At 43.3% G+C, this 23931-nt stretch overlaps 1 protein-coding gene across 1 annotated transcript in view; it reads right to left on the bottom strand.

Moving 5' to 3' along the window:
* Window positions 1-22580, bottom strand: part of LOC311131278 (phosphofurin acidic cluster sorting protein 2-like) — a 110569-nt gene extending 87989 nt beyond the window's left edge. The window contains exon 1 of the mRNA XM_084164165.1: window positions 22251-22580. Coding sequence (XP_084020291.1) covers window positions 22251-22483 — 233 coding nt within the window. The 5' untranslated portion in view covers window positions 22484-22580. The remainder of the gene's footprint in view (window positions 1-22250) is intronic.
* Between the last annotated feature and the right edge of the window lie 1351 nt (window positions 22581-23931).

Below are 23931 nucleotides of genomic sequence, written 5' to 3'. Positions count from 1 at the left end.
AGAACTACACTGGACTTTATCCAAACTGGAAACCACATATCCTGAGGCCACATTTATTGTAGCTGGGTATTGTAGCTGGATTTTAACAAAGCAAATTTGAGGAAAATGCTACCGAAGTTCTACCAACACATTGACTGTACCACTTGCTCTGAGAAAACATTGGACCACTGCTACTCAGATTTTCAAAATGCCTACAAGGCCCTCCCCCACCCTCCCTTCGGCAAATCTGATCACGACTACATTTTGCTCATCCCTTCCTATAGGCAGAAACTCAAATAGGAAGTACCCGTGCTAAGGACTATTCAACACTGGTCTGACCAATCGGAATCTATGCTTCAAGATTGTTTTGATCACGCGGACTTGGATATCTTCCGGGCAACCTCTGAGAATAACATTGACGAATACGGTGACTGAGTTCATCAGGAAGTGTATAGGAGATGTTGTACCCACTGTGACTATTAAAACCTACCCAAACCAGAAACCATGGACAGATGGCAGCATTCACGCAAAACTGAAAGTGCGAACCACCACATTAAACCATGGCAAGGTGACTGGAAATATGGCCGAATACAAACAGTGTAGGCAATCAAACTGTCAGAACGTCAGTACAGAGACAAAGTGGAGATGCAATTCAACGGCTCACACGATACATATGTGGCAGGGTCTACAGACAATCACAGACTACAAAGGGAAAACCAGCCAAGTTGCGGACACCGACGTCTTGCTTCCAGACAAGCTAAACACCTTCTTCGCCTGCTTTGAGGATAACACAGTGCCACCGACGCGGCCCGCTACCAAGGACTGTGGGCTCTCCTTCTCCATGGCTGACGTGAGTAAGACATTTAAGAGTGTTAACCCTCGCAAGGCTGCCGGCCCAGACGGCATCCCTTGCCGCGTCCTCAAAGCATGCGCAGACCAGCTGGCTGGAGTGTTTACGGACATATTCAGTCTCTCCCTATCCCAGTCTGCTGTCCCCACTTGCTTCAAGATGTCCACCATTGTTCCTGTACCCAAGAAAGCAAAGGTAACTGAACTAAATGACTATCATAAAGTTATTTGAGAGGCTAGTTAAGGATAATATCACCTCTACCTTACCTGACACCCTAGACCCACTTCAATTTGCTTACCGCCCCAATAAATCCACAGACGATGCAATCGCCATCGCACTGCACACTGCCCTATCCCATCTGGACAAGAGGAATACCTATGTAAGAACGCTGACTATATTGACTATAGCTCAGCATTCAACACCATAGTACCCTCCAAAGTCATAATTAAGCTCGGGGCCCTGAGTCTGAACCCCCGCCCTGTGCAACTGGGTCCTGGACTTCCTGACGGTCCGCCCCCAGGTGGTGAAGGTAGGAAACAACACCTCCACTTTGCTGATCCTCAACACAGAAGCCCCACAAGGGTGCGTGCTCAGCCCCCTCCTGTACTCCCTGTTCACCCATGACTGCGTGGCCATGCACGCCTCCAACTCAATCATCAAGTTTGCAGACGACACAACAGTAGTAGGCTTGATTACCAACAATGACGAGACAGGGAGGAGGTGAGGGCCCTGGAAGTGTGGTGCGAGGAAAATAAACTCTCACTCAACGTCAACTAAACAAAAGGAGCTGATCGTGGACTTCAGGAAACAGCAGAAGGAGCACGCCCCTATCCACATCGACGGGACCGCAGTGGAGAAGGTTGAAAGCTTCAAGTTCCTATGCGTACACATCACTGACGATCTGAAATGGTCCACCCACACAGACAGTGTGGTGAAGAAGGCGCAACAGCGTCTCTTCAACCTCAGGATGCAGAAGAAATTTGGCTTGGCACCTAAAACCCTCACAAACTTTTACAGATGCACAATTGAGAGCATCCTGTCAGGCTGTATCACTGCCTGGTACGGCAACTGCACCGCCTGCAACCGCAGGGATCTCTAGAGAGTGGTGCGGTCTGCCCAACACATCACCGGGGGCAAACTACCTGCCCTCCAGGACACCTACAGCACCCGATGTCACAGGAAGGTCAAAAAGCCAGAGCCACTGCCTGTTCACCCCGCTATCATCCAGAAGGTGAGGTCAGTACAGGTGCATCAAAGCTGGGACCGAGAGACTGAAAAACAGCTTAAATCAAGGCCATCAGACTGTTAAATAGCCAGCACTAGGCTGCTTCCACCCGCTTACGTAACCCTGCATCTTAGAGGCTGCTGCCCTATATACATAGACTTGAAATCACTGGCCACTTTAATAATGGAACACTAGTCACTTTAATAATGTTTACATATTTTTGCTTTACTCATCTCATATGTATATACTGCATTCTATTATACTTTATTTTTGTATATGCCACTCCGACATTGCTCGTCCTAATCTTTATATATTTCCTAATTCCATTCTGTTACTTTTAGATTTGTGTGTATTGTTGTGAATTGTTAGATACACAAGCATTTCGCTACACCCGCATCTGTTAAATATGTGTAGGTGACCAATAAAATTTTATTTGATATTGATATCTCCCCCCGACTCTCTTCCTATCTTTCTCTATATCTATCTATCTATCAATCTATCTATCTATATATACAGTGGGGAGAACAAGTATTTGATACACTGCCGATTTTGCAGGTTTTCCTACTTCCAAAGCATGTAGAGGTCTGTAATTTTTATCATAGGTACACTTCAACTGTGAGAGACGGAATCTAAAACAAAAATCCAGAAAATCACATTGTATGATTTTTAAGTAATTAATTGGCATTTTATTGCATGACATAAGTATTTGATCACCTACCAACCAGTAAGAATTCCGGCTCTCAAAGACCTGTTAGTTTTTCTTTAAGAAGCCCTCCTGTTCTCCACACATTACCTGTATTAACTGCACCAGGTTTGAACTCGTTACCTGTATAAAAGACACCTGTCCACACACTCAATCAAACAGACTCCAACCTCTCCACAATGGCCAAGACCAGAGAGCTGTGTAAGGACATCAGGGATACAATTGTAGACCTGCACAAGGCTGGGATGGGCTACAGGACAATAGGCAAGCAGCTTGGTGAGAAGGCAACAACTGTTGGCGCAATTATTAGAAAATGGAAGAAGTTCAAGATGACGGTCAATCACCCTCAGTCTGGGGCTCCATGCAAGATCTCACCTCGTGGGGCATCAATGATCATGAGGAAGGTGAGGGATCAGCCCAGAACTACATGGCAGGACTTGGTCAATGACCTGAAGAGAGCTGAGACCACAGTCTCAAAGAAAACCATTAGTAAGACACTACGCCGTCATGGATTAAAATCCTGCAGCGCACGCAAGGTCCCCCTGCTCAAGCCAGCGCATGTCCAGGCCCGTCTGAAGTTTGCCAATGACCATCTGGATGATCCAGAGGAAGAATGGGAGAAGGTCATGTGGTCTGATGACACAAAAATAGAGATTTTTGGTCTAAACTCCACTCGCCGTGTTTGGAGGAAGAAGAAGGATGAGTACAACCCCAAGAACACCATCCCAACCGTGAAGCATGGAGGTGGAAACATCATTCTTTGGGGATGCTTTTCTGCAAAGGGGACAGGACGACTGCACCGTATTGAGGGGAGGATGGATGGGGCCATGTATCGCGAGATCTTGTAAGAGCATTGAAGATGGGTCGTGGCTGGGTCTTCCAGCATGACAACGACCCAAAACACACAGCCAGGGCAACTAAGGAGTGGCTCCGTAAGAAGCATCTCAAGGTCCTGGAGTGGCCTAGCCAGTCTCCAGACCTGAACCCAATAGAAAATCTTTGGAGGAAGCTGAAAGTCCGTATTGCCCAGCGACAGTCCCGAAACCTGAAGGATCTGGAGAAGGTCTGTATGGAGGAGTGGGCCAAAATCCCTGCTGCAGTGTGTGCAAACCTGGTCAAGACCTACAGGAAACGTATGATCTCTGTAATTGCAAACAAAGGTTTCTGTACCAAATATTAAGTTCTGCTTTTCTGATGTATCAAATGCTTATGTCATGCAATAAAATGCAAATGAATTACTTAAAAATCATATAATGTGATTTTCTGGATTTTTGTTTTAGATTCCGTCTCTCACAGTTGAAGTGTACCTATGATAACAATTACAGACCTCTACATGCTTTGTAAGTAGGAAAACCTGCAAAATCGGCAGTGTATCAAATACTTGTTCTCCCCACTGTATATACATACAGTGGGGAAAAAAAGTATTTAGTCAGCCACCAATTGTGCAAGTTCTCCCACTTAAAAAGATGAGAGAGGCCTGTAATTTTCATCATAGGTACACGTCAACTATGACAGACAAAATGAGATTTTTTTTCCTGAAAATCACATTGTAGGATTTTTTATGAATTTATTTGCAAATTATAGTGGAAAATAAGTATTTGGTCAATAACAAAAGTTTCTCAATACTTTGTTATATACCCTTTGTTGGCAATGACACAGGTCAAACGTTTTCTGTAAGTCTTCACAAGGTTTTCACACACTGTTGCTGGTATTTTGGCCCATTCCTCCATGCAGATCTCCTCTAGAGCAGTGATGTTTTGGGGCTGTCGCTGGGCAACACGGACTTTCAACTCCCTCCAAAGATTTTCTATGGGGTTGAGATCTGGAGACTGGCTAGGCCACTCCAGGACCTTGAAATGCTTCTTACGAAGCCACTCCTTCGTTGCCCGGGCGGTGTGTTTGGGATCATTGTCATGCTGAAAGACCCAGCCACGTTTCATCTTCAATGCCCTTGCTGATGGAAGGAGGTTTTCACTCAAAATCTCACGATACATGGCCCCATTCATTCTTTCCTTTACACGGATCAGTCGTCCTGGTCCCTTTGCAGAAAAACAGCCCCAAAGAATGATGTTTCCACCCCCATGCTTCACAGTAGGTATGGTGTTCTTTGGATGCAACTCAGCATTCTTTGTCCTCCAAACACGACGAGTTGAGTTTTTACCAAAAAGTTCTATTTTGGTTTCATCTGACCATATGACATTCTCCCAATCCTCTTCTGGATCATCCAAATGCACTCTAGCAAACTTCAGACGGGCCTGGACATGTACTGGCTTAAGCAGGGGGACACGTCTGGCACTGCAGGATTTGAGTCCCTGGCGGTGTAGTGTGTTACTGATGGTAGGCTTTGTTACTTTGGTCCCAGCTCTCTGCAGGTCATTCACTAGGTCCCCCCGTGTGGTTCTGGGATTTTTGCTCACCGTTCTTGTGATCATTTTGACCCCACGGGGTGAGATCTTGCGTGGAGCCCCAGATCGAGGGAGATTATCAGTGGGCTTGTATGTCTTCCATTTGCTAATAATTGCTCCCACAGTTGATTTCTTCAAACCAAGCTGCTTACCTATTGCAGATTCAGTCTTCCCAGCCTGGTGCAGGTCTACAATTTTGTTTCTGGTGTCCTTTGACAGCTCTTTGGTCTTGGCCATAGTGGAGTTTGGAGTGTGACTGTTTGAGGTTGTGGACAGGTGTATTTTATACTGATAACAAGTTAAAACAGGTGCCATTAATACAGGTAACGAGTGGAGGACAGAGGAGCCTCTTAAAGAAGAAGTTACAGGTCTGCGAGAGCCAGAAATCTTGCTTGTTTGTAGGTGACCAAATACTTATTTTCCACCATAATTTGCAAATAAATTCATTAAAAATCCTAAAATGTGATTTTCTGGATTTTTTCTCCTCAATTTGTCTGTCATAGTTGACGTGTACCTATGATGAAAATTACAGGCCTCTCTCATCTTTTTAAGTGGGAGAACTTGCACAATTGGTGGCTGACTAAATACTTTTTTCCCCCACTGTATACAGTTGAAGTCGGAAGGTTATATACACTTAGGTTAGAGTCATTCAAACTTGTTTTTCAACCACTCCACAAATTTCTTGTTAACAAACTATAGTTTTGGCAAGTCGGTTAGGACCTCTACTTTGTGCATGACAAAATTAATTTTTTCAACAATTGTTTACTGAGAGATTATTTCAGAAGTTTACATACACTAAGTTGACTGTGCCTTTAAACAGCTTGGAAAATTCCAGAAAATGATGTCATGGCTTTAGAAGCTTCTGATAGGCTAATTGACATCATTTGAGTCAATTGGAGGTGTACCTGTGGATGTATTTCAAGGCCTACCTTCAAACTCAGTGCCTCTATGCTTGACATCATGGGAAAATCAAAAGAAATCAGCCAATACCTCAGAAAAAAAATTGTAGACCTCCACAAGTCTGGTTCATCCTTGGGAGCAATTTCCAAATGCCTGAAGGTACCACGTTCATCTGTACAAACAATAGTATGCAAGTATAAACACCATGGGACCACGCAGCCGTCATACCGCTCAGGAAGGAGATGCGTTCTGTCTCCTAGAGATTAACGTACTTTGGTGCTAAAAGTTCAAATCAATCCCAGAACAGCAGCAAAGGACCTTGTGAAGATGCTGGAGGAAACTGGTACAAAGTGTCTATATCCACAGTAAAACTAGTTATATTTCGACATAACCTGAAAGGCCGCTCAGCAAGGAAGAAGCCACTGCTCCAAAACCGCCATAAAAAAGCCAGACTACGGTTTGCAACTGCACATGGGGACAAAGATCGTACTTTTTGGAGAAATGTCCTCTGGTCTGATGAAACAAAAATAGAACTGTTTGGCCATAATGACCCTCGTTATATTTGGAGGAAAAAGGGTGTGGCTTGCAAGCCGAAGAACACCATCCCATCCGTGAAGCACGGGGGTGGCAGCATCATGCTGTGGGGGTGCTTTGCTGCAGGAGGGACTGGTGCACTTCACAAAATAGATGGCATCATGAGGAAGGAAGATTATGTGGATATATTGAAGCAAAATCTCAAGACATCAGTCAGGAAGTTAAAGCTTGGTCGCAAATGGGTCTTCCAAATGGACAATGACCCCAAGCATACAGTGAGGGAAAAAAGTATTTGATCCCCTGCTGATTTTATACGTTTGCCCACTGACAAAGAAATGATCAGTCTATAACTTTAATGAGAGGTTTATTTGAACAGTGAGAGACAGAATAACAACAAAAAAATCCAGAAAAAAACATGTCAAAAATGTTATAAATTGATTTGCATTTTAATGAGGGAAATAAGTATTTGACCCCTCTGCAAAACATGACTTAGTACTTGGTGACAAATCCTTTGTTGACAATCACAGAGGTCAGATGTTTCTTGTAGTTGTCCACCAGGTTTGCACATATCTCAGGAGGGATTTTGTTCCACTCCTCTTTGCAGATCTTCTCCAAGTCATTAAGGTTTCGAGGCTGACATTTGGCAACTCGAACCTTTAGCTCCCTCCACAGATTTTCTATGGGATTAAGGTCTGGAGACTGGCTAGGCCACTCGAGGACCTTAATGTGCTTCTTCTTGAGCCACTCCTTTGTTGCCTTGGCCTTGTGTTTTGGGTCATTGTCATGCTGGAATTCCCATCCACGACCCATTTTCAATGCCCTGGCTGAGGGAAGGAGGTTCTCACCCAAGATTTGACAGTACATGGCCCCGTCCATCGTCCCTTTGATGCAGTGAAGTTGTCCTGTCCCCTTAGCAGAAAAACACCCCCAAAGCATAATGTTTCCACCTCCATGTTTGACGGTGGGGATGGTGTTCTTGGGGTCATAGGCAGCATTCCTCCTCCTCCAAACACGGCGAGTTGAGTTGATGCCAAAGAGCTCCATTTTGGTCTCATCTGACCACAACACTTTCACCCAGTTCTCCTCTGAATCATTCAGATGTTCATTGGTAAACTTCAGACGGCCTTGTATATGTGCTTTCTTGAGCAGGGGGACCTGGCGGGCATTGCAGGATTTCAGTCCTTCACGGCGTAGTGTGTTACCAATTGTTTTCTTGGTGACTATGGTCCCAGCTGCCTTGAGATCATTGACAAGATCCTCCTGTGTAGTTCTGGGCTGATTCCTCACCGTTCTCATGATCATTGCAACTCCACAAGGTGAGATCTTGCATGGAGCCCCAGGCCGAGGGAGATTGAGAGTTATTTTGTGTTCCTTCCATTTGCGAATAATCGCACCAACTGTTGTCACCTTCTCACCAAGCTGCTTGGCGATGGTCTTGTAGCCCATTCCAGCCTTGTGTAGGTCTACAATCTTGTCCCTGACATCATTGGAGAGCTCTTTGGTCTTGGCCATGGTGGAGAGTTTGGAATCTGATTGATTGATTGCTTCTGTGGACAGGCTATGGGAACAGCGCCGGAAGAAGATGGCTGCCGTTTTACAGCCCTCTAACCAATTGTACTACTATGTGTGTTTTTCCGCGTTATTTGTAATTTATTTTGTACATAATGTTTCTGCCATCCTCTCTTATAACCAAAGAGAGCTTCTGGATATCAGGACAGCGATTACTCACCTCGCGTTGGACGAAGACTTTTTCTTCAACGAGGCGTTCGCGAAGGATATTCTACAGACTCCCGACAAGGCCCAGATCCCCGTCATTCGCGTGAGGAAGAGACGGAGATATCGTGGACGCAGATCCGGGTGCCTTGTAAGGATCCGACGGCGAACGAGTAAACTGCCTCTCCCATCAATCCTATTAGCCAATGTTCAATCTTTTGAGAATAAAATTGACGATTTAAGATTACGGTTATCCTACCAACGGGACATTAAAAACTGTAATATCTTATGTTTCACGGAGTCGTGGCTGAACGACAACAATGACAACATTCAGCTAGCGGGCTATACGCTACATCGACAGGACAGAACTGCAGACTCTGGTAAGACAAAGGGTGGCGGTCTGTGTATATTTGTAAACAACAGCTGGTGCACAAAATCAAATACTAAGGAAGTCTCGAGGTTTTGCTCGCCTGAGGTAGAGTATCTTATGATAAGCTGTAGACCACACTATTTACCAAGAGAGTTTTCATCTATATTTTTCATAGCTGTCTATTTACCACCACAAACCAATGCTGGCATTAAGATTGCACTGAATGAGTTGTACAAGGCCATTAATCAACAGGAAAACGCTCATCCAGATGCAGCGCTCCTAGTAGCCGGGGACTTTAATGCAGGGAAACTTAAATCCGTTCTACCTCATTTCTACCAGCATGTTAAATGTGCAACCAGAGGGGAAAAAACTCTAGACCACCTTTACTCCACACACAAAGACGCATACAAAGCTCTCCCTCGCCCTCCATTTGGCAAATCTGACCATAACTCTATCCTCCTGATTCCTGCTTATAAGCAAAAACTGAAGCAGGAAGCACCAGTGATTTGGCTAATAAAAAAGTGGTCAGATGACGCAGATGCTAAGCTACAGGACTGTTTTGCTAGCACAGACTGGAACATGTTCCGGGATTCTTCAGACAGCATTGAGGAGTACACCACATCAGTCACTGGCTTCATCAATAAGTGCATCGATGATGTCGTCCCCACAGTGACCGTACGTACATACCCCAACCAGAAGCCATGGATTACAGGAAACATCCGCACTGAGCTAAAGGGTAGAGCTGCCGCTTTCAAGGAACGGGACTCTAACCCGGACGCTTATAAGAAATCCCGCTATGACCTCCGACGAACCATCAAACAGGCAAAGAGTCAATACAGGTCTAAGATTGAATCATACTACACTGGCTCTGACGCTCGTCGGATGTGGCAGGGCTTGAAAACTATTACAGACTACAAAGGGAAGCACAGCCGCGAGCTGCCCAGTGACACAAGCCTACCAGACGAGCTAAACCACTTCTATGCTCGCTTCGAGGCAAGCAACACTGAAGCATGCACGAGAGCACCAGCTGTTCCGGACGACTATGTGATCACGCTCTCCGTAGCCGATGTGAGTAAGACTTTTAAGCAGGTCAACATTCACAAGGCCGCAGGGCCAGACGGATTACCAGGACGTGTACTCCGAGCATGTGCTGACCAACTGGCAAGTGTCTTCACTGACATTTTCAACATGTCCCTGACTGAGTCTGTAATACCAACATGTTTCAAGCAGACCACCATAGTCCCCGTGCCCAAGAACTCTAAGATAACCTGCCTAAATGACTACCGACCCGTAGCACTGACGTCTGTAGCCATGAAGTGCTTTGAAAGACTGGTCATGGCTCACATCAACAGCATAATCCCAGAAACCCTAGACCCACTCCAATTTGCATACCGCCCCAACAGATCCACAGATGATGCAATCTCTATCGCACTCCACACTGCCCTTTCCCACCTGGACAAGAGGAACACCTACGTGAGAATGCTATTCATTGACTACAGCTCAGCATTCAACACCATAGTGCCCTCTAAGCTCATCACTAAGCTAAGGATCCTGGGACTAAACACCTCCCTCTGCAACTGGATCCTGGACTTCCTGACGGGCCGCCCCCAGGTGGTAAGGGTAGGTAACAACACATCTGCCACACTGATCCTCAACACGGGGGCCCCTCAGGGGTGCGTGCTCAGTCCCCTCCTGTACTCTCTGTTCACCCATGACTGCATGGCCAGGCACGACTCCAACACCATCATTAAGTTTGCCGACGACACAACAGTGGTAGGCCTGATCACCGACAACGATGAGACAGCCTATAGGGAGGAGGTCAGAGATCTGGCCGTGTGGTGCCAGGACAACAACCTCTCCCTCAACGTGACCAAGACAAAGGAGATGATTGTGGACTACAGGAAAAAAAAAGAGGACTGAGCACGCCCCCATTCTCATCGACGGGGCTGTAGTGGAACAGGTTGAGAGCTTCAAGTTCCTTGGTGTCCACATCACCAACGAACTATCATGGTCCAAACACACCAAGACAGTCGTGAAGAGGGCACGACAAAGCCTATTCCCCCTCAGGAGACTAAAAAGATTTGGCATGGGTCCTCAGATCCTCAAAAAATTCTACAGCTGCACCATCGAGAGCATCCTGACTGGTTGCATCACCGCCTGGTATGGCAACTGCTTGGCCTCTGACCGCAAGGCACTACAGAGGGTAGTGCGTACGGCCCAGTACATCACTGGGGCAAAGCTCCCTGCCATCCAGGACCTCTATACCAGGCGGTGTCAGAGGAAGGCCCTCAAAATTGTCAAAGACTCCAGCCACCCTAGTCATAGACTGTTCTCTCTGCTACCGCACGGCAAGCGGTACCGGAGTGCCAAGTCTAGGTCCAAAAGACTTCTCAACAGCTTCTACCCCCAAGCCATAAGACTCCTGAACAGCTAATCATGGCTACCCGGACTATTTGCACTGCCCCCCCACCCCATCCTTTTTACGCTGCTGCTACTCTGTTAAGTATTTATGCATAGTCACTTTAACTCTACCCACATGTACATATTACCTCAACTACCTCAACTAGCCGGTGCCCCCGCACATTGACTATGCAACGGTACCCCCCTGTATATATAGCCTCCCTACTGTCACTTTATTTTACTGTATATATAGCCTCCCTACTGTCACTTTATTTTACTTCTGCTCTTTTTTTCTCAACACTTTTTTGTTGTTGTTTTATTCTTACTTTATTGTTTAAAATAAATGCACTGTTGGTTAAGGGCTGTAAGTAAGCATTTCACTGTAATGTCTGCACCTGTTGTATTCGGCGCATGTGACCAATAAAATTTCATTTGATTTGATTTGAGGTGTCTTTTATACAGGTAACAAACTGAGATTAGGAGCACTCCCTTTCAGAGTGTGCTCCTAATCTCAGCTCGTTACCTGTATAAAAGACACCTGGGAGCCAGAAATCTTTCTGATTGAGAGGGGGTCAAATCCTTATTTCCCTCATTAAAATGCAAATCAATTTATAACATTTTTGACATGCGTTTTTCTGGATTTTTGTTGTTGTTATTCTGTCTCTCACTGTTGAAATAAACCTACCATTAAAATTATAGACTGATCATTTCTTTGGCAGTGGGCAAACGTACAAAATCAGCAGGGGATCAAATACTTTTTTCCCTCACTGTACTTCCAAAGTTGTGCCAAAATGGCTTAAGGACAACAAAGTCAAGGTATTGGAGTGGCCATCACAAAGCTCTGACCTCAATCCTATAGAAAATCTGTGGGCAGAACTGAAAAAGCGTGTGCGAGCAAGGAGGCCTACAAACCTGACTCGGTTAGACCAGCTCTGTCAGGAGGAATGGGCCAAAATTCACCCAACTTATTGTGGGAAGCTTGTGGAAGGCTACCCGAAACGTTTGACCCAAGTTAAACAATTTAAAGGCAATGCTACCAAATACTAATTGAGTGCATGTAAACTTCTGACCCACTGGGAATGTGATGAAATAAATAAAAGCTGAAATAAATCATTCTCTCTACTATTATTCTGACATTTCACATTCTTAAAATAAAGTGGTGATCCTAACTGGGGAATTTTTACTATTTTCTACATTGTAGAATAATAGTGAAGCCATCAAAACTATGAAATAACACATATGGAATCATGTAGTAACCAAAAAAGTGTTAAACAAATCGAAATATATTTTATATTTGAGATTCTTCAAATAGCCACTCTTTGCCTTGATGACATTTTTGCACTCTTGGCATTCTCTCAAACAGCTTCACCTGAAATGCTTTTCCGACAGTCTTGAAGGAGTTCCCGCATATGCTGAGCACTTGTTGGCTGCTTTTCCTTCACTCTGCAGTCCAATTCATCCCAAACCATCTCAATTGGGTTTAGGTCGGGGGATTGTGGAGGCCAGGTCATCTGATGCAGCACTCCATCACTCTCCTTCTTGGTAAAATAGCCATTACACAGCCTGGAGGTGTGTAGGGTCATTGTCCTGTTGTAAAACAAATAATAGTCCCACTAAGCCCAAACCAGATGGGATGGAGTATCGGTGCAGAATGATGTGGTAGCCATGCTGGTTAAGTGTGCTTTGAATTGTAAATAAATCACAGACAGTGTCACCAGCAAAGCACCCCCACACCACCTTCTCCATGCCTTACAGTGGGAATTACACATGCAGAGATCATCCGTTCACCCACACCGCGTCTCACAAAGACACGGCTGTTGGAACCAAAAATCTCAAATTTGGACTCCAGACAAAAGGACACATTTCCACCGGTCTAATGTCCATTGCTCGTGTTTCTTGGCCCAAGCAAGTCTCTTCTTCTTATTGGTGTCTTTTAGTAGTGGTTTCTTTGCAGCAATTCGACCATGAAGGCCTGATTCACACAGTCTCCTCTGAACAGTTGATGTTGAGATGTGACTGTTACTTGAACTCTGTGAAGCATTTATTTGTGCTGCAATTTCTGAGGCTGGTAACTCTAATAAATGTATCCTCTGCAGCAGAGGTAACTCTGGGTCTTCCATTCCTGTGGCGGTCCTCATGAGAGCCAGTTTCATCATGGCGCTTGATGGTTTTTGCGACTGCGCTTGAAGAAACTTTCAAAGTTCTTGACATTTTCCATATTGATTGAACTTCATGTCTTAAAGTAACGATGGACTGTCGTTTCTCTTTGCTTATTTGAGCTGTTCTTGTCATAATATGGACTTGGTCTTTTACCAAATAGGGCTAGCGTCTGTATACCCCCTTACCTTGTCACAACACAACTGACTGGCTCAAACGCATTAAAAAGGAAATAAATTCCACAAATTAACTTTTAAGAAGGCACACCTGTTAATTGAAATGCATTCCATGTGACTACCTCATGAAGCTGGTTGAGAGAATGCCAAGAGTGTGCAAAGCTGTCATCAAGGCAAAGGGTGGCTATTTGAAGAATCTCAAATATAAAATATATTTTGATTTGTTTAACACTTTTTTGGTTACAACATGATTCCATATGTGTTATTTTATAGTTTTGATGTCTTCACTATTATTCTACAATGTAGAAAATAGTAAAAATAAAGAAAAACCCTTGAATGAGTAGGTGTGTCCAAACTTTTGACTGCTAGAGATGGCAGTCATAGGATACCAATTTCTGCCCTGCTAGAGCTGTCCCGGTCAACTGTAAGTGCTGTTATTGTGAAGTGGAAACGTCTAAGAGCAACAACGGCTCAGCCGCGAAGTGGTAGACCACACAAGCTCACAGAACGGGACCGTCGAGTGCTGAAGCGCGTAAAATCGTCTGTCCTCGGTTGCGACACTCACTACCGAGTTCCAAACTGCCTCTAGAAGCAACGTCAGCACAATAACTGTTCGTCGGGAGCTTCATGACATGGGTTTCCATGGCCGAACAGCCGCACACAAGCCTAAGATCACCATGCGCAACGCCAAGCGTCAGCTGGAGTGGTGTAAAGCTCGCCTCCATTGGACTCTGGAGCAGCCGCCATTGGACTCTGGAGCAGTGGAAACGCGTTCTCTGGAGTGATGAATTACGCTTCACCATCTGGCAGTCCGACAGGAATCTGGGTTTGGCGGATGCCAGGAGAAAGCTACCTGCCCCAATGCATTGTGCCAACTGTAAAGTTTGGTGGATGAGGAACAATGTTCTGGGGCGGTTTTTCATGGTTCGGGCTAGGCCCCTTAGTTCCAGTGAAGGGAAATCTTGACGCTACAGCATACAATGACATTCTATACGATTCTGTGCTTCCAACTTTGTGGCAACAGTTTGGGGAAGCTATATATCTTGAGAACTTGATTGGTGACATGCAAAACATTTTGGGACAATATCAACAATGGACTAATGAAACAAATACTAATTTATCGTTTTTGGGTGGAGTTTTCTTTTAACGGCGGGAAGAAGCCAAAACTGTCTCATCCCTGGCAGAAATTGGTTGAGTCAACATAGATTCCTTGTGTCTTTCAACAAACATTTTAATGTATGTTTCCTTGTGTCATCGTGGCTAGTTGATTGAATTTGCAATGAGTCATAACCATTCACTGGTTGAGTCATTGTAGGCCATTTTTCAATTTGGTATTTTTGGTGTAGTAGGACTACCAACAAAATATCTGTGAACAGAGGAACAACATAGTCAATTTTACTACAGTGAGTCCAACTTTATAGTGTTGAACGGCTGGTGCTCTATTGCTCTACTGTAGTGGCTTTAAGGGGAGTTCACGCCCTGGTTTCACATTGCACACAAATATTAGCTTAGCTGGCTAGCACTCTGGTGTCGGAACAGCTGCAGAAAGAAACACATGCTACAGCAGGGGTTGTAAACCTCAGCTAATCCACACTGGACCAGACTATTTTTCTGACACACACACACACACACACCTCCACATTCTAAAGCACAACAAAGATCCTGTAAGTGCTAACCATAGTTCTGTGATAGTTTTTTGGAAAAGAGAGCATGTGCTTCTGATTTGGGGTGAGGCCTTTTTGGTAATTCCTCCAATAACAATATGAAGCTGGGCCTCTTTCACTTGGACACACATGCATATACGCCCCAAAAGCTGATCTGAAAAAAATACACAAGCGATTGTCCACTGTGGCTCAGAGGGTAAAACAATAGATGGTATAACAACAACAACAACTGCATAAAATGCATAATATGTTGACATTTCTGTTGACCAAGGACCAGATTCTGAAATATTCACCACAAAAACAGGCCACAAATAACAACAAAATGTCAAAAACATTATCATTCAATAACGATTGTGTGTATGTGTATCGAATGCTAACTAGGTTAATGTCAGGAGGGCGAATGCTCTGACCATGATTCATTCCACACATTAAAAGGGGCCTGAGGCGATGACATCAGAAACTCGCAATTTAGTCAAACCCGTGGGGTTCAGTTATCTGCTTTCAAGCCAGTAGTAGGCCTTCGGAGAGCACGGGATGAAAAACGAGCACAGTCGAGGTCCATAAGCTCTCCCATTCCATTTGCAATTAATTCCGAACAAGGTCTGCCTACCATAGTAGTTTTAAATATTGAAGAGTCGTCGGAGCGAGACAGAGAGACTTGACTCTTTTTTTACTAGCACTGACTTTGCTGATAGCTACCTTAATTGAGGAAAATGTACTTACTATGACTAGGATATGTGGTTGTCCCACCTAGCTATCTTAAGATGAATGTACTAACTAAGTCACTCTGAATAGGAGCGTCTGCTAAACGACTAAAATGTAAATGGAGAGAGAGCGAGAGAGCGAGAGAGAGCGAGAGAGAGAGATCAGCACCAGCTGAATGAAGACATCAAATCCACTGACAGGGGATAATGAATCAGGAACTTTAAAATCAGGGATTTGCGCTAAGCGCCAGATCAAGTAATAGAAGAGGTTTTTCTTTGGTGACAAAAGTGCCATGCTTCATTACTAAACTAAGTGGATTCTGTAGGTTGATGTGTTTTAAGCATTAAAATTGAAGGGAAAAAGACTAAAGCTAAAGGGCATTGGCTCCAAAGTTCAACCACTTTTTGGGGCAATGCTTTACAAAGACCTCCTTGCAGGGTAACTCATGGGCTGTGTCTCAAATGGCACCCTATTCCCTAGTAGGGCCCTGCTCAAAAGTAGTGCACTATATAGGGTATAGGGTGCCATTTGGGATCACCCCTGCTGTTTGCAGGGTAAATGTAAGGGTATAACGTTTGCCTTTAACCAATAAGCAAGTATGCAACAGTGGGTTGGTTTTGATTTGCACCTTACAAAGGATGTACCATATTCAACTCAGTTAATACCTTAACACCATTAGTTGTGAAACTTATTCCATTTTCCATAGGTAGCCATTGAGAATCACTGGATGTTGTACTATACATTAGCCAATATAGGCTTTTCATCGTTTCCAATATTAAATATGTCACTCCCTATCCTACAGCACATTCAATCATGTCAACCCCATCCCTTTTAAACCCAGCTACCCCACTCCATCAGGAATAATGGGCCCTGCACCAATTAAACACCAATAAAACAGCATGAATAATAGAGGCGCTATTGGCTGGCTAACCTCATTCCAGCGCACACGTTTAATTACTGTGGGTCCATCTATTCCTGGGTGGGTTCTCCGTCATTTATCTCTACCTTCTGAGGAGAAACCGGGGTCGGGGTGTGTGTGTGAGTGGTATATCAGAGACAGTGTTTTTTATTTTTTATAATGTGTGTGTCTGTGTGTATGTATTAGGGCTGGATGATATATCTAATTAATTAGATTCATTCAAATTTATGTTTTAGCGCAATGCTTCAAATGCCTGTATCGCGAGAATCAAGGTTTTTATATTTTTCAGTTTTTATGAGCGTTCTTTTTGGTCTTGTCTCCTTCGCTCCTTCTATGCCGTGTGCACCTTCCCGTTCGCTATTTCAGCCACACCCATTGCGAACAGGTGTATAAAATCGAGCATACAGCCATGCAATCTCCATAGACAAACATCGGCAGTAGAATGGCCTTACTGAAAAGCTCAGTGACTCGTGAATACAGTATATCGTGAATCGCCCATAACTTCGAAAAAGATTGAGATATGATTTTTAGGTAATATCTCCCAGCCTTTGTGTGTATGTGTGCGATGCACATGTACGCGTACGTGCATGTGGAGGTCCCTGACCTGATCTAGAATGGGCTACCCTTTCTGTTCCCTTTGACTGAGATGAAAGGGTGGATTGGACTGATTTTTGTGTCAGAAGACAAGCAGAGCTCTTCCTTTTAAACATACAGCCGTTTCAAATGTCTGGAATGTCCTTTTATGGATGAACAGATACTAGTCCACCCACAGATGGAGGAATCAGGGATGGGTGAAGATGCACCTAGACGCTGATCTTGAGTTAGTTTTGCATTTTTCCCACTAATGGTTAATGTTAGGATTGGGGGAGGGGAAGTTCATCCTAGATCTGTCCCTATGGGAAACATCACCACGAAGGTTACAACTAACAGTTTCTATATGAGAAAGGGCTAAATTGATTCCAATATTGGTCCAAACTCAAATGGCCACCTCTTCATATAAATATAAATGGAGTAATAATATACCTACTCATGCTATAATCTATGTCAATTACTACCACATCTATTATGTTTTTTGATTTGACACAAAAATGACGATGTACTAATACAATGCCTACATTCACCAATGCTTGCACATATACAATACCAGTCAAAAGTTGACACACCTACTCATTCAAGGGTTCTTTATTTTTACTATTGTTTTACATTGTAGAATAATAGTGAAGACATCAAAACTAGGAAACAACACATATGGAATCATGTAGTAACCAAAAAAGTGTTCAACAAATCAAAATATATTTGAGATTCTTCAAATAGCCACCCTTTGCCTTGATGACAGCTTTGCACACTCTTGGCATTCTCTCAACCAGCTTCATGAGATAGTAAAGCATTTCAATTAACAGGTGTGCCTTGTTAAAAGTTAATTTGTGGATTTCTTTCCTTCTTAATGCGTTTGAGCCAATCAGTTGTGTTGTGACAAGGTAGGGTGGGTATACAGAAGATAGCCCTATTTGGTAAAAGACCAAGTCCATATTATGGCAAGAACAGCTCAAATAAGCAAAGAGAAACAACAGTCCATCATTACTTTAAGACATGAAGGTCAGTCAATCTGGAAAATGTCAAGAACTTTGAAAGTTTCTTCAGATGCAGTCACAAAAACCATCAAGCACTATGATGAAACTGGCTCTCATGAGGACCGCCACAGGAATGGAAGACCCAGAGTTACCTCTGCTGCAGAGGATACGTTCATTAGCATTACCAGCCTCAGAAAGTGCAGCCCAAATAAATACTTCACAGAGTACAAGTAACAGTCACATCTCAACATCAACTGTTCAGAGGGGACTGTGTGAATCAGGCCTTCATGGTCGAATTGCTGCAAAGAAACCACTACTAAAGGCCACCAACAAGAAGAAGAGACCTGCTTGGGCCAGGAAACACGAGCAATGGACATTAGACCGGTTGGAAATGTGTCCTTTGGTCTGGAGTCCAAATTGGAGATTTTTGGTTCCAACCGCCGAGTCTTTGTGAGACACGGTGTGGGTGAACGGATTATTTGTTTTACAACAGGACAATGACCCTACTCACCTCCAGGCTGTGTAAGGGCTATTTTACCAAGAAGGAGAGTGATGGAGTGCTGCATCAGATGACCTGGCCTCCACAATCCCCCGACCTCAACCAAATTGAGATGGTTTGGGATGAGTCGGACCGCAGAGTGAAGGAAAAGCAGCCAACAAGTGCTTCACTGGAAAAGCAGCCAACAACCAGTTTCACTGGAAAAGCATTCCAGGTGAAACTGGTTGAGAGAATGCCAAGAGTGTGCAAAGCTGTCATCAAGGCAAAGGGTGGCTATTTGAAGAATCTCAAATATAAAATATATTTTGATTTGTTGAACACTTTTTTGGTTACTACATGATTGTGTTATTTCATAGTTTTGATGTCTTCACTATTAATCTACAATGTAGAAAATAGTCAAAATAAAGAAAAACCCTTGAATGAGTAGGTGTGTAAACTTTTGACTGGTACTGTACAGTTCAAATAAAGTGTTGGCAAAGATTGTTCCATCAAATCAAATGTTGAGTGAATAGGCCTAAGCGTATTGTAAGTGGGTTGGACCGAAAAACAATGCTAAGTAGCCTATTTGTATTTGTATTTATTAGGAATCCCCATTAGCTGATGCCAAGGCAGTAGCTACTCTTCCTGGGGTCCAAACATATTAAAGCACTTCCATTACATATAAAACAAAATATAAAACAGTACATCATATGACATTATTACACCACTACCTATCTACAATACAAAATGTTTAATACCACCATACAACAACATCACAACGCGTGCGTATGCATGTGTCTATACCCTTGTGTGTGTCTCTTCACAGTCCCTGTTGTTCCATAAGGTGTATTTTTACCTGTTTTTAAAAAATCTGATTCTACTGCTTCCATCAGTTACCTGATGTGGAACAGAGTTCCATGTAGTCATGGCTCTATGTAGTACTGTGCGCCTCCCATAGTCTGTTCTGGACTTGGGGACTGTGAAGAGACCTCTGGTGGCATGTCTTGTGGGGTATGCATGGGTTTCCGAGCTGCGTGATAGTAGTTTAAACAGACAGCTCGGTACATTAAGCTTGTCAACACCTCTTACAAAAACAAGCAGTAATGAAGTCAATCTCTCTTCCACTCTGAGCCAGGAGAGACTGACATGCATGTCATTAATGTTAGCTCTCCATGTACTTTTAAGGGCCAGCCGTGCTGCCCTGTTCTGAGCCAACTGGAGTTTTCCCAAGTCCCTCTTTGTGGCACCTGACCACACTACTGAACAGTAGTCTAGGTGCGACAAAACTAGGGCCTGTAGGACCTGCCTTGTTGATAGTGTTGTTAAGAAGGCAGAGCAGCGCTTTATTATGGACATACTTCTCCCCATCTTAGCTACTGTTGTATCAATATGTTTTGACCATGACAGTCTACAATCCAAGCAGTTTAGTCTCCTCAACTTGCACAATTTCCACATTATTCATTACGAGATGTAGTTGAGGTTTAGGATTTAGTGAATGATTTGACCCAAATACAATGCTTTTAGTTTTGGAAATATTCAGGACTAACTTATTCCTTGCCACCCATTCCGAAACTAACTGCAACTCTTTGTTAAGTGTTGCAGTTATTTCAGTTGCTGTAGTAGCTGACGTGTATAGTGTTGAGTCATCCGCATACATAGACACACTGGCTTTACTCAAAGCCAGTGGCATGTCGTTAGTAAAGATGGAAAAAAGCAAGGTGCCTAGACAGCTGCCCTGGGGAATTCCTGATTTTACCTGGATTATGTTTGAGAGGCTTCCATTAAAGCCTATAAATACAAGAGAGCCATTGGGAGTAATCATTAGCCTATTCTACTGTCATCATTGAGCCCGGGATTTCTGGGTTATTAGAGGAATTAGATTAGGCTGGCATACTGTATACAGGTAACTGCCAAAATAAAGGAAACACCAACATAAAGTGTCTTAAAGGTCCAATGCAGCCGTTTTTATCACAATATCAAATCATTTCTGGGTAACAATGAAGTACCTTACTGTGATTGTTTTCAATAAAAAAAAAATCAAAACAAACAAAAATAGCATCTTAGCAAAGAGCAATTTTCAAACAAGAATTTTGCTAGGACTGTCTGGGTGTGGTCTGGGTGGGGAGAGGAAACGGAAAATTAGCTGTTAATGGCAGAGAGATTTGGAATTCTTTGTCTTATTGGTCTATTAACTAATTTAATGCATGGCGATGTCACCAGGGCCATTAGTCCAAACAGTAAACAAGAGTTTCCATTGGCCAAATTCAGGTAGGTCCCATAAGTGTTCAATAACAGAGGTGCATAAAGATGGTGGCCCCCATGCACTTACCACAATTCCTCGTTTTGCTCTCTGTCGCTCTTTTTTTTGTATGGCCATTAGAGAAGTATAGCCTACATGATCCAAATTTTAGCTTCAAGACGGGGGCAATTTTAAAAAACGAAAAAGTAGATTGTGCTGATTTATTGGCACATTGAACCATATCGCTGGCTGTAGTTAAACTCAGTGGATAGTGCTAAAACAATGACGTCATATCTGAATTCTGCCATTTTTACGCACGTTTGCCATTAAGTTGAGATCTGGTGACAGACACACACCCTATGCTCCTTTGAGACACCTCTTTCAAAGTCACTGAGATCTCTTCTTCTAGCAATAATAATGGGCAATGGGTATTTTTATACATGACCCTAAGCATGATGGGATGTTAATTGCTTAATTAACTCAGGGACCACACCTGTGTGGAAGCACATCCTTTCAATATACTTTGTATCCCTCATTTCCTCAAGTGTTTCCGTTATTTTGACAGTTCCCTGTAGATTCCCGAGGCAGTTTCATTGACTGGCGAACAGATTTTCTAGCTACATATCAAGTCTGTTTTGCCATGCAGCTCTGGAATGTAGGCTATGGGTGGATAGAATTCATAACAAACGGTTTAACTCGGTGAAAATAACTCCATGTAGCCTAGAATAACGGTTATCTTCTTCAAATAACGGGAAAGTGTCCCTGTGAAAGTCAAAAGGGGACTATGCCAGGCAAACCCTTTCTATGGAGAGCAAAACAATAATAAAAGTAGGTTATAACTTGTCCAACAAGCTAGTAATGTAGCCTATGCAATTGCATATTCTTTTGTCTAGAAAACGGTTGTTCAGTCTGCGTATAGCCTAACCTTCTGTGGGATTAAGATAGCTTTATCGTCATGTTGTTCTTTGTCGTACATTCTTAAAATAAACATAAACAAAGCAAACTACGAGGGCAGACTTTGATTTGATAAATCCCGAGCAATTGACTGTCTAGTCCGAGTGACCTATACCAACAACAAACTCAACCAAATGTCATTCAATTATGGACGTGTGAGGTTGTTGCTAGAGACCATGGAACAGTCTTCAAAATGTAGCCTAGCTATCTTGTAACAACCACTCCGAATTGGAAACATTACTACAGACGCCCACTCACAAAGAAAAAGGATTACATATGTGCTGGGCAATGTAAGTAGCTTAGCCTACCTTGGAACACAACTTGGAGAAGAACGGTCTATTTCCCATGTTGCAAAAAGGTTCATAGGCACGGGCATGGGACCATCCGACCCACCCGAATTCGAACCCATGCCTCCTGCTCCAACCACGGCTCCGGGAGCAGTGGGCATAGGTGCCGGAGGTGGTCCACCGATCCCGCCGCCGCTGCCTGGATTCAGGAAAGCGGCCCGCACTCCTCCTCTCTCTACGGCCGCCGCCATCATCGCCTCTCCCGGGGTAGCAGCAGGCTATCAGGCTGTGATGCTCGCTCGCGTAGCCACTCTCCGCTATATCACAGAAACTTCTCAATGTAGCAGGCAGCTCAAAGCTAGCATATCGAGATAGTGCTGAAACAGAGGCATTCGAACACAAATCTGGGCGGGCGTTATTCAGCACGCACACACAAAAACGAGGCAAGGTTCTACTATTGAACGCTAGGGGCGCCCGCAGACCATCTGATTTTTCAAAGGGGCTGGTCATTGGTTGATTGTAAATACAAAATCAGAGCTGAATATTATTGGATTATCATAACATTAATTCATTTTAATTAACCACACTGTGATTATAGCTAGTAGACAATTATTGGTCTATGCATAATTATTGATTGGACATTTTATGACTATAGTAAGACACGTTATATATTATATAGGCTAATGATACTTTATATCAGGGATCATTCATTCATATTTGTTTTTTTCTGCAACAACCAATGATGTATTCCTTAATATAAAATCATACTCCTCTACTAGCCTACAATCCATTATTGAGACGGAAATTGTGATATTATGGTGATATAAAACTTTTCATTAGAAGCAAGTCATATTAAAATGTTATTTTATAGATATAAAAAATCCACTATGTCGCTTGCACATTCCATCAACAGTTGGAGAAAATATGCTTCTGTTATACTTCATTTGAAGGTCTGCTTGTAATCTGTTTATTATATAGTTTATTACATAGTTTATTTTGTGTGTGCTTAATTTAGGTTGGTATTTTTGGGACTATTCCATTGGTTCCATTGTACTGGGCAAACTAAATTACTTGACATGTAGGCCTATCTGACTCAGGTCTGATCTCCAGCTGTAATTTCTGTCAATATTTTTGCTGGTGAGCAGGCTGAGCACTGACTAGGACAGGGCTTGACTTGGTCCCAATTTACCCATAAGGAGCACCCACACCTTGTTTAGTATGATGTAGTGCCCTCCAGTGGCAATCAAAGATACATTGACTGCTGCTACTACTGTATTTATATGTGATAATAGCTTGGATAGGGACATTGCATGCATATCTTCTCTTCTGCTCATATCTGACATTAACAGGAGTAAAGCATTCTAGTGTAGTTATAATGCACTGTAAGACGGGTCATACGCATGTATATGACCCCCTCAGAATGTCTTATTACCCTCTTATAATGATCCTGACTAAAATAATTGGAGTCAGTTGAACATGTGCTACACAGAGAGACATATTATAAGCCTTGTGATAAGATATTAAAATTACAAGGGCTCACACATGGTTATGTCAAGTAATAAAGCATTAAACCTGTTGGCTTTACGTCAAGTGTTACTGCAGTTCTCAAAGAAAATCATATTTCTAAACCAAATATACTGGATAGACAAGTGCACCAGCTCAGACAGTTCACCATCACTAAATGAATGAGAGACAACAACTG

This window comes from Coregonus lavaretus (assembly GCF_964263955.1).
Source record: "Coregonus lavaretus genome assembly, chromosome: 6".
NCBI lineage: Eukaryota > Metazoa > Chordata > Actinopteri > Salmoniformes > Salmonidae > Coregonus > Coregonus lavaretus.
This window is presented reverse-complemented; position numbering and strand designations above follow the sequence as displayed.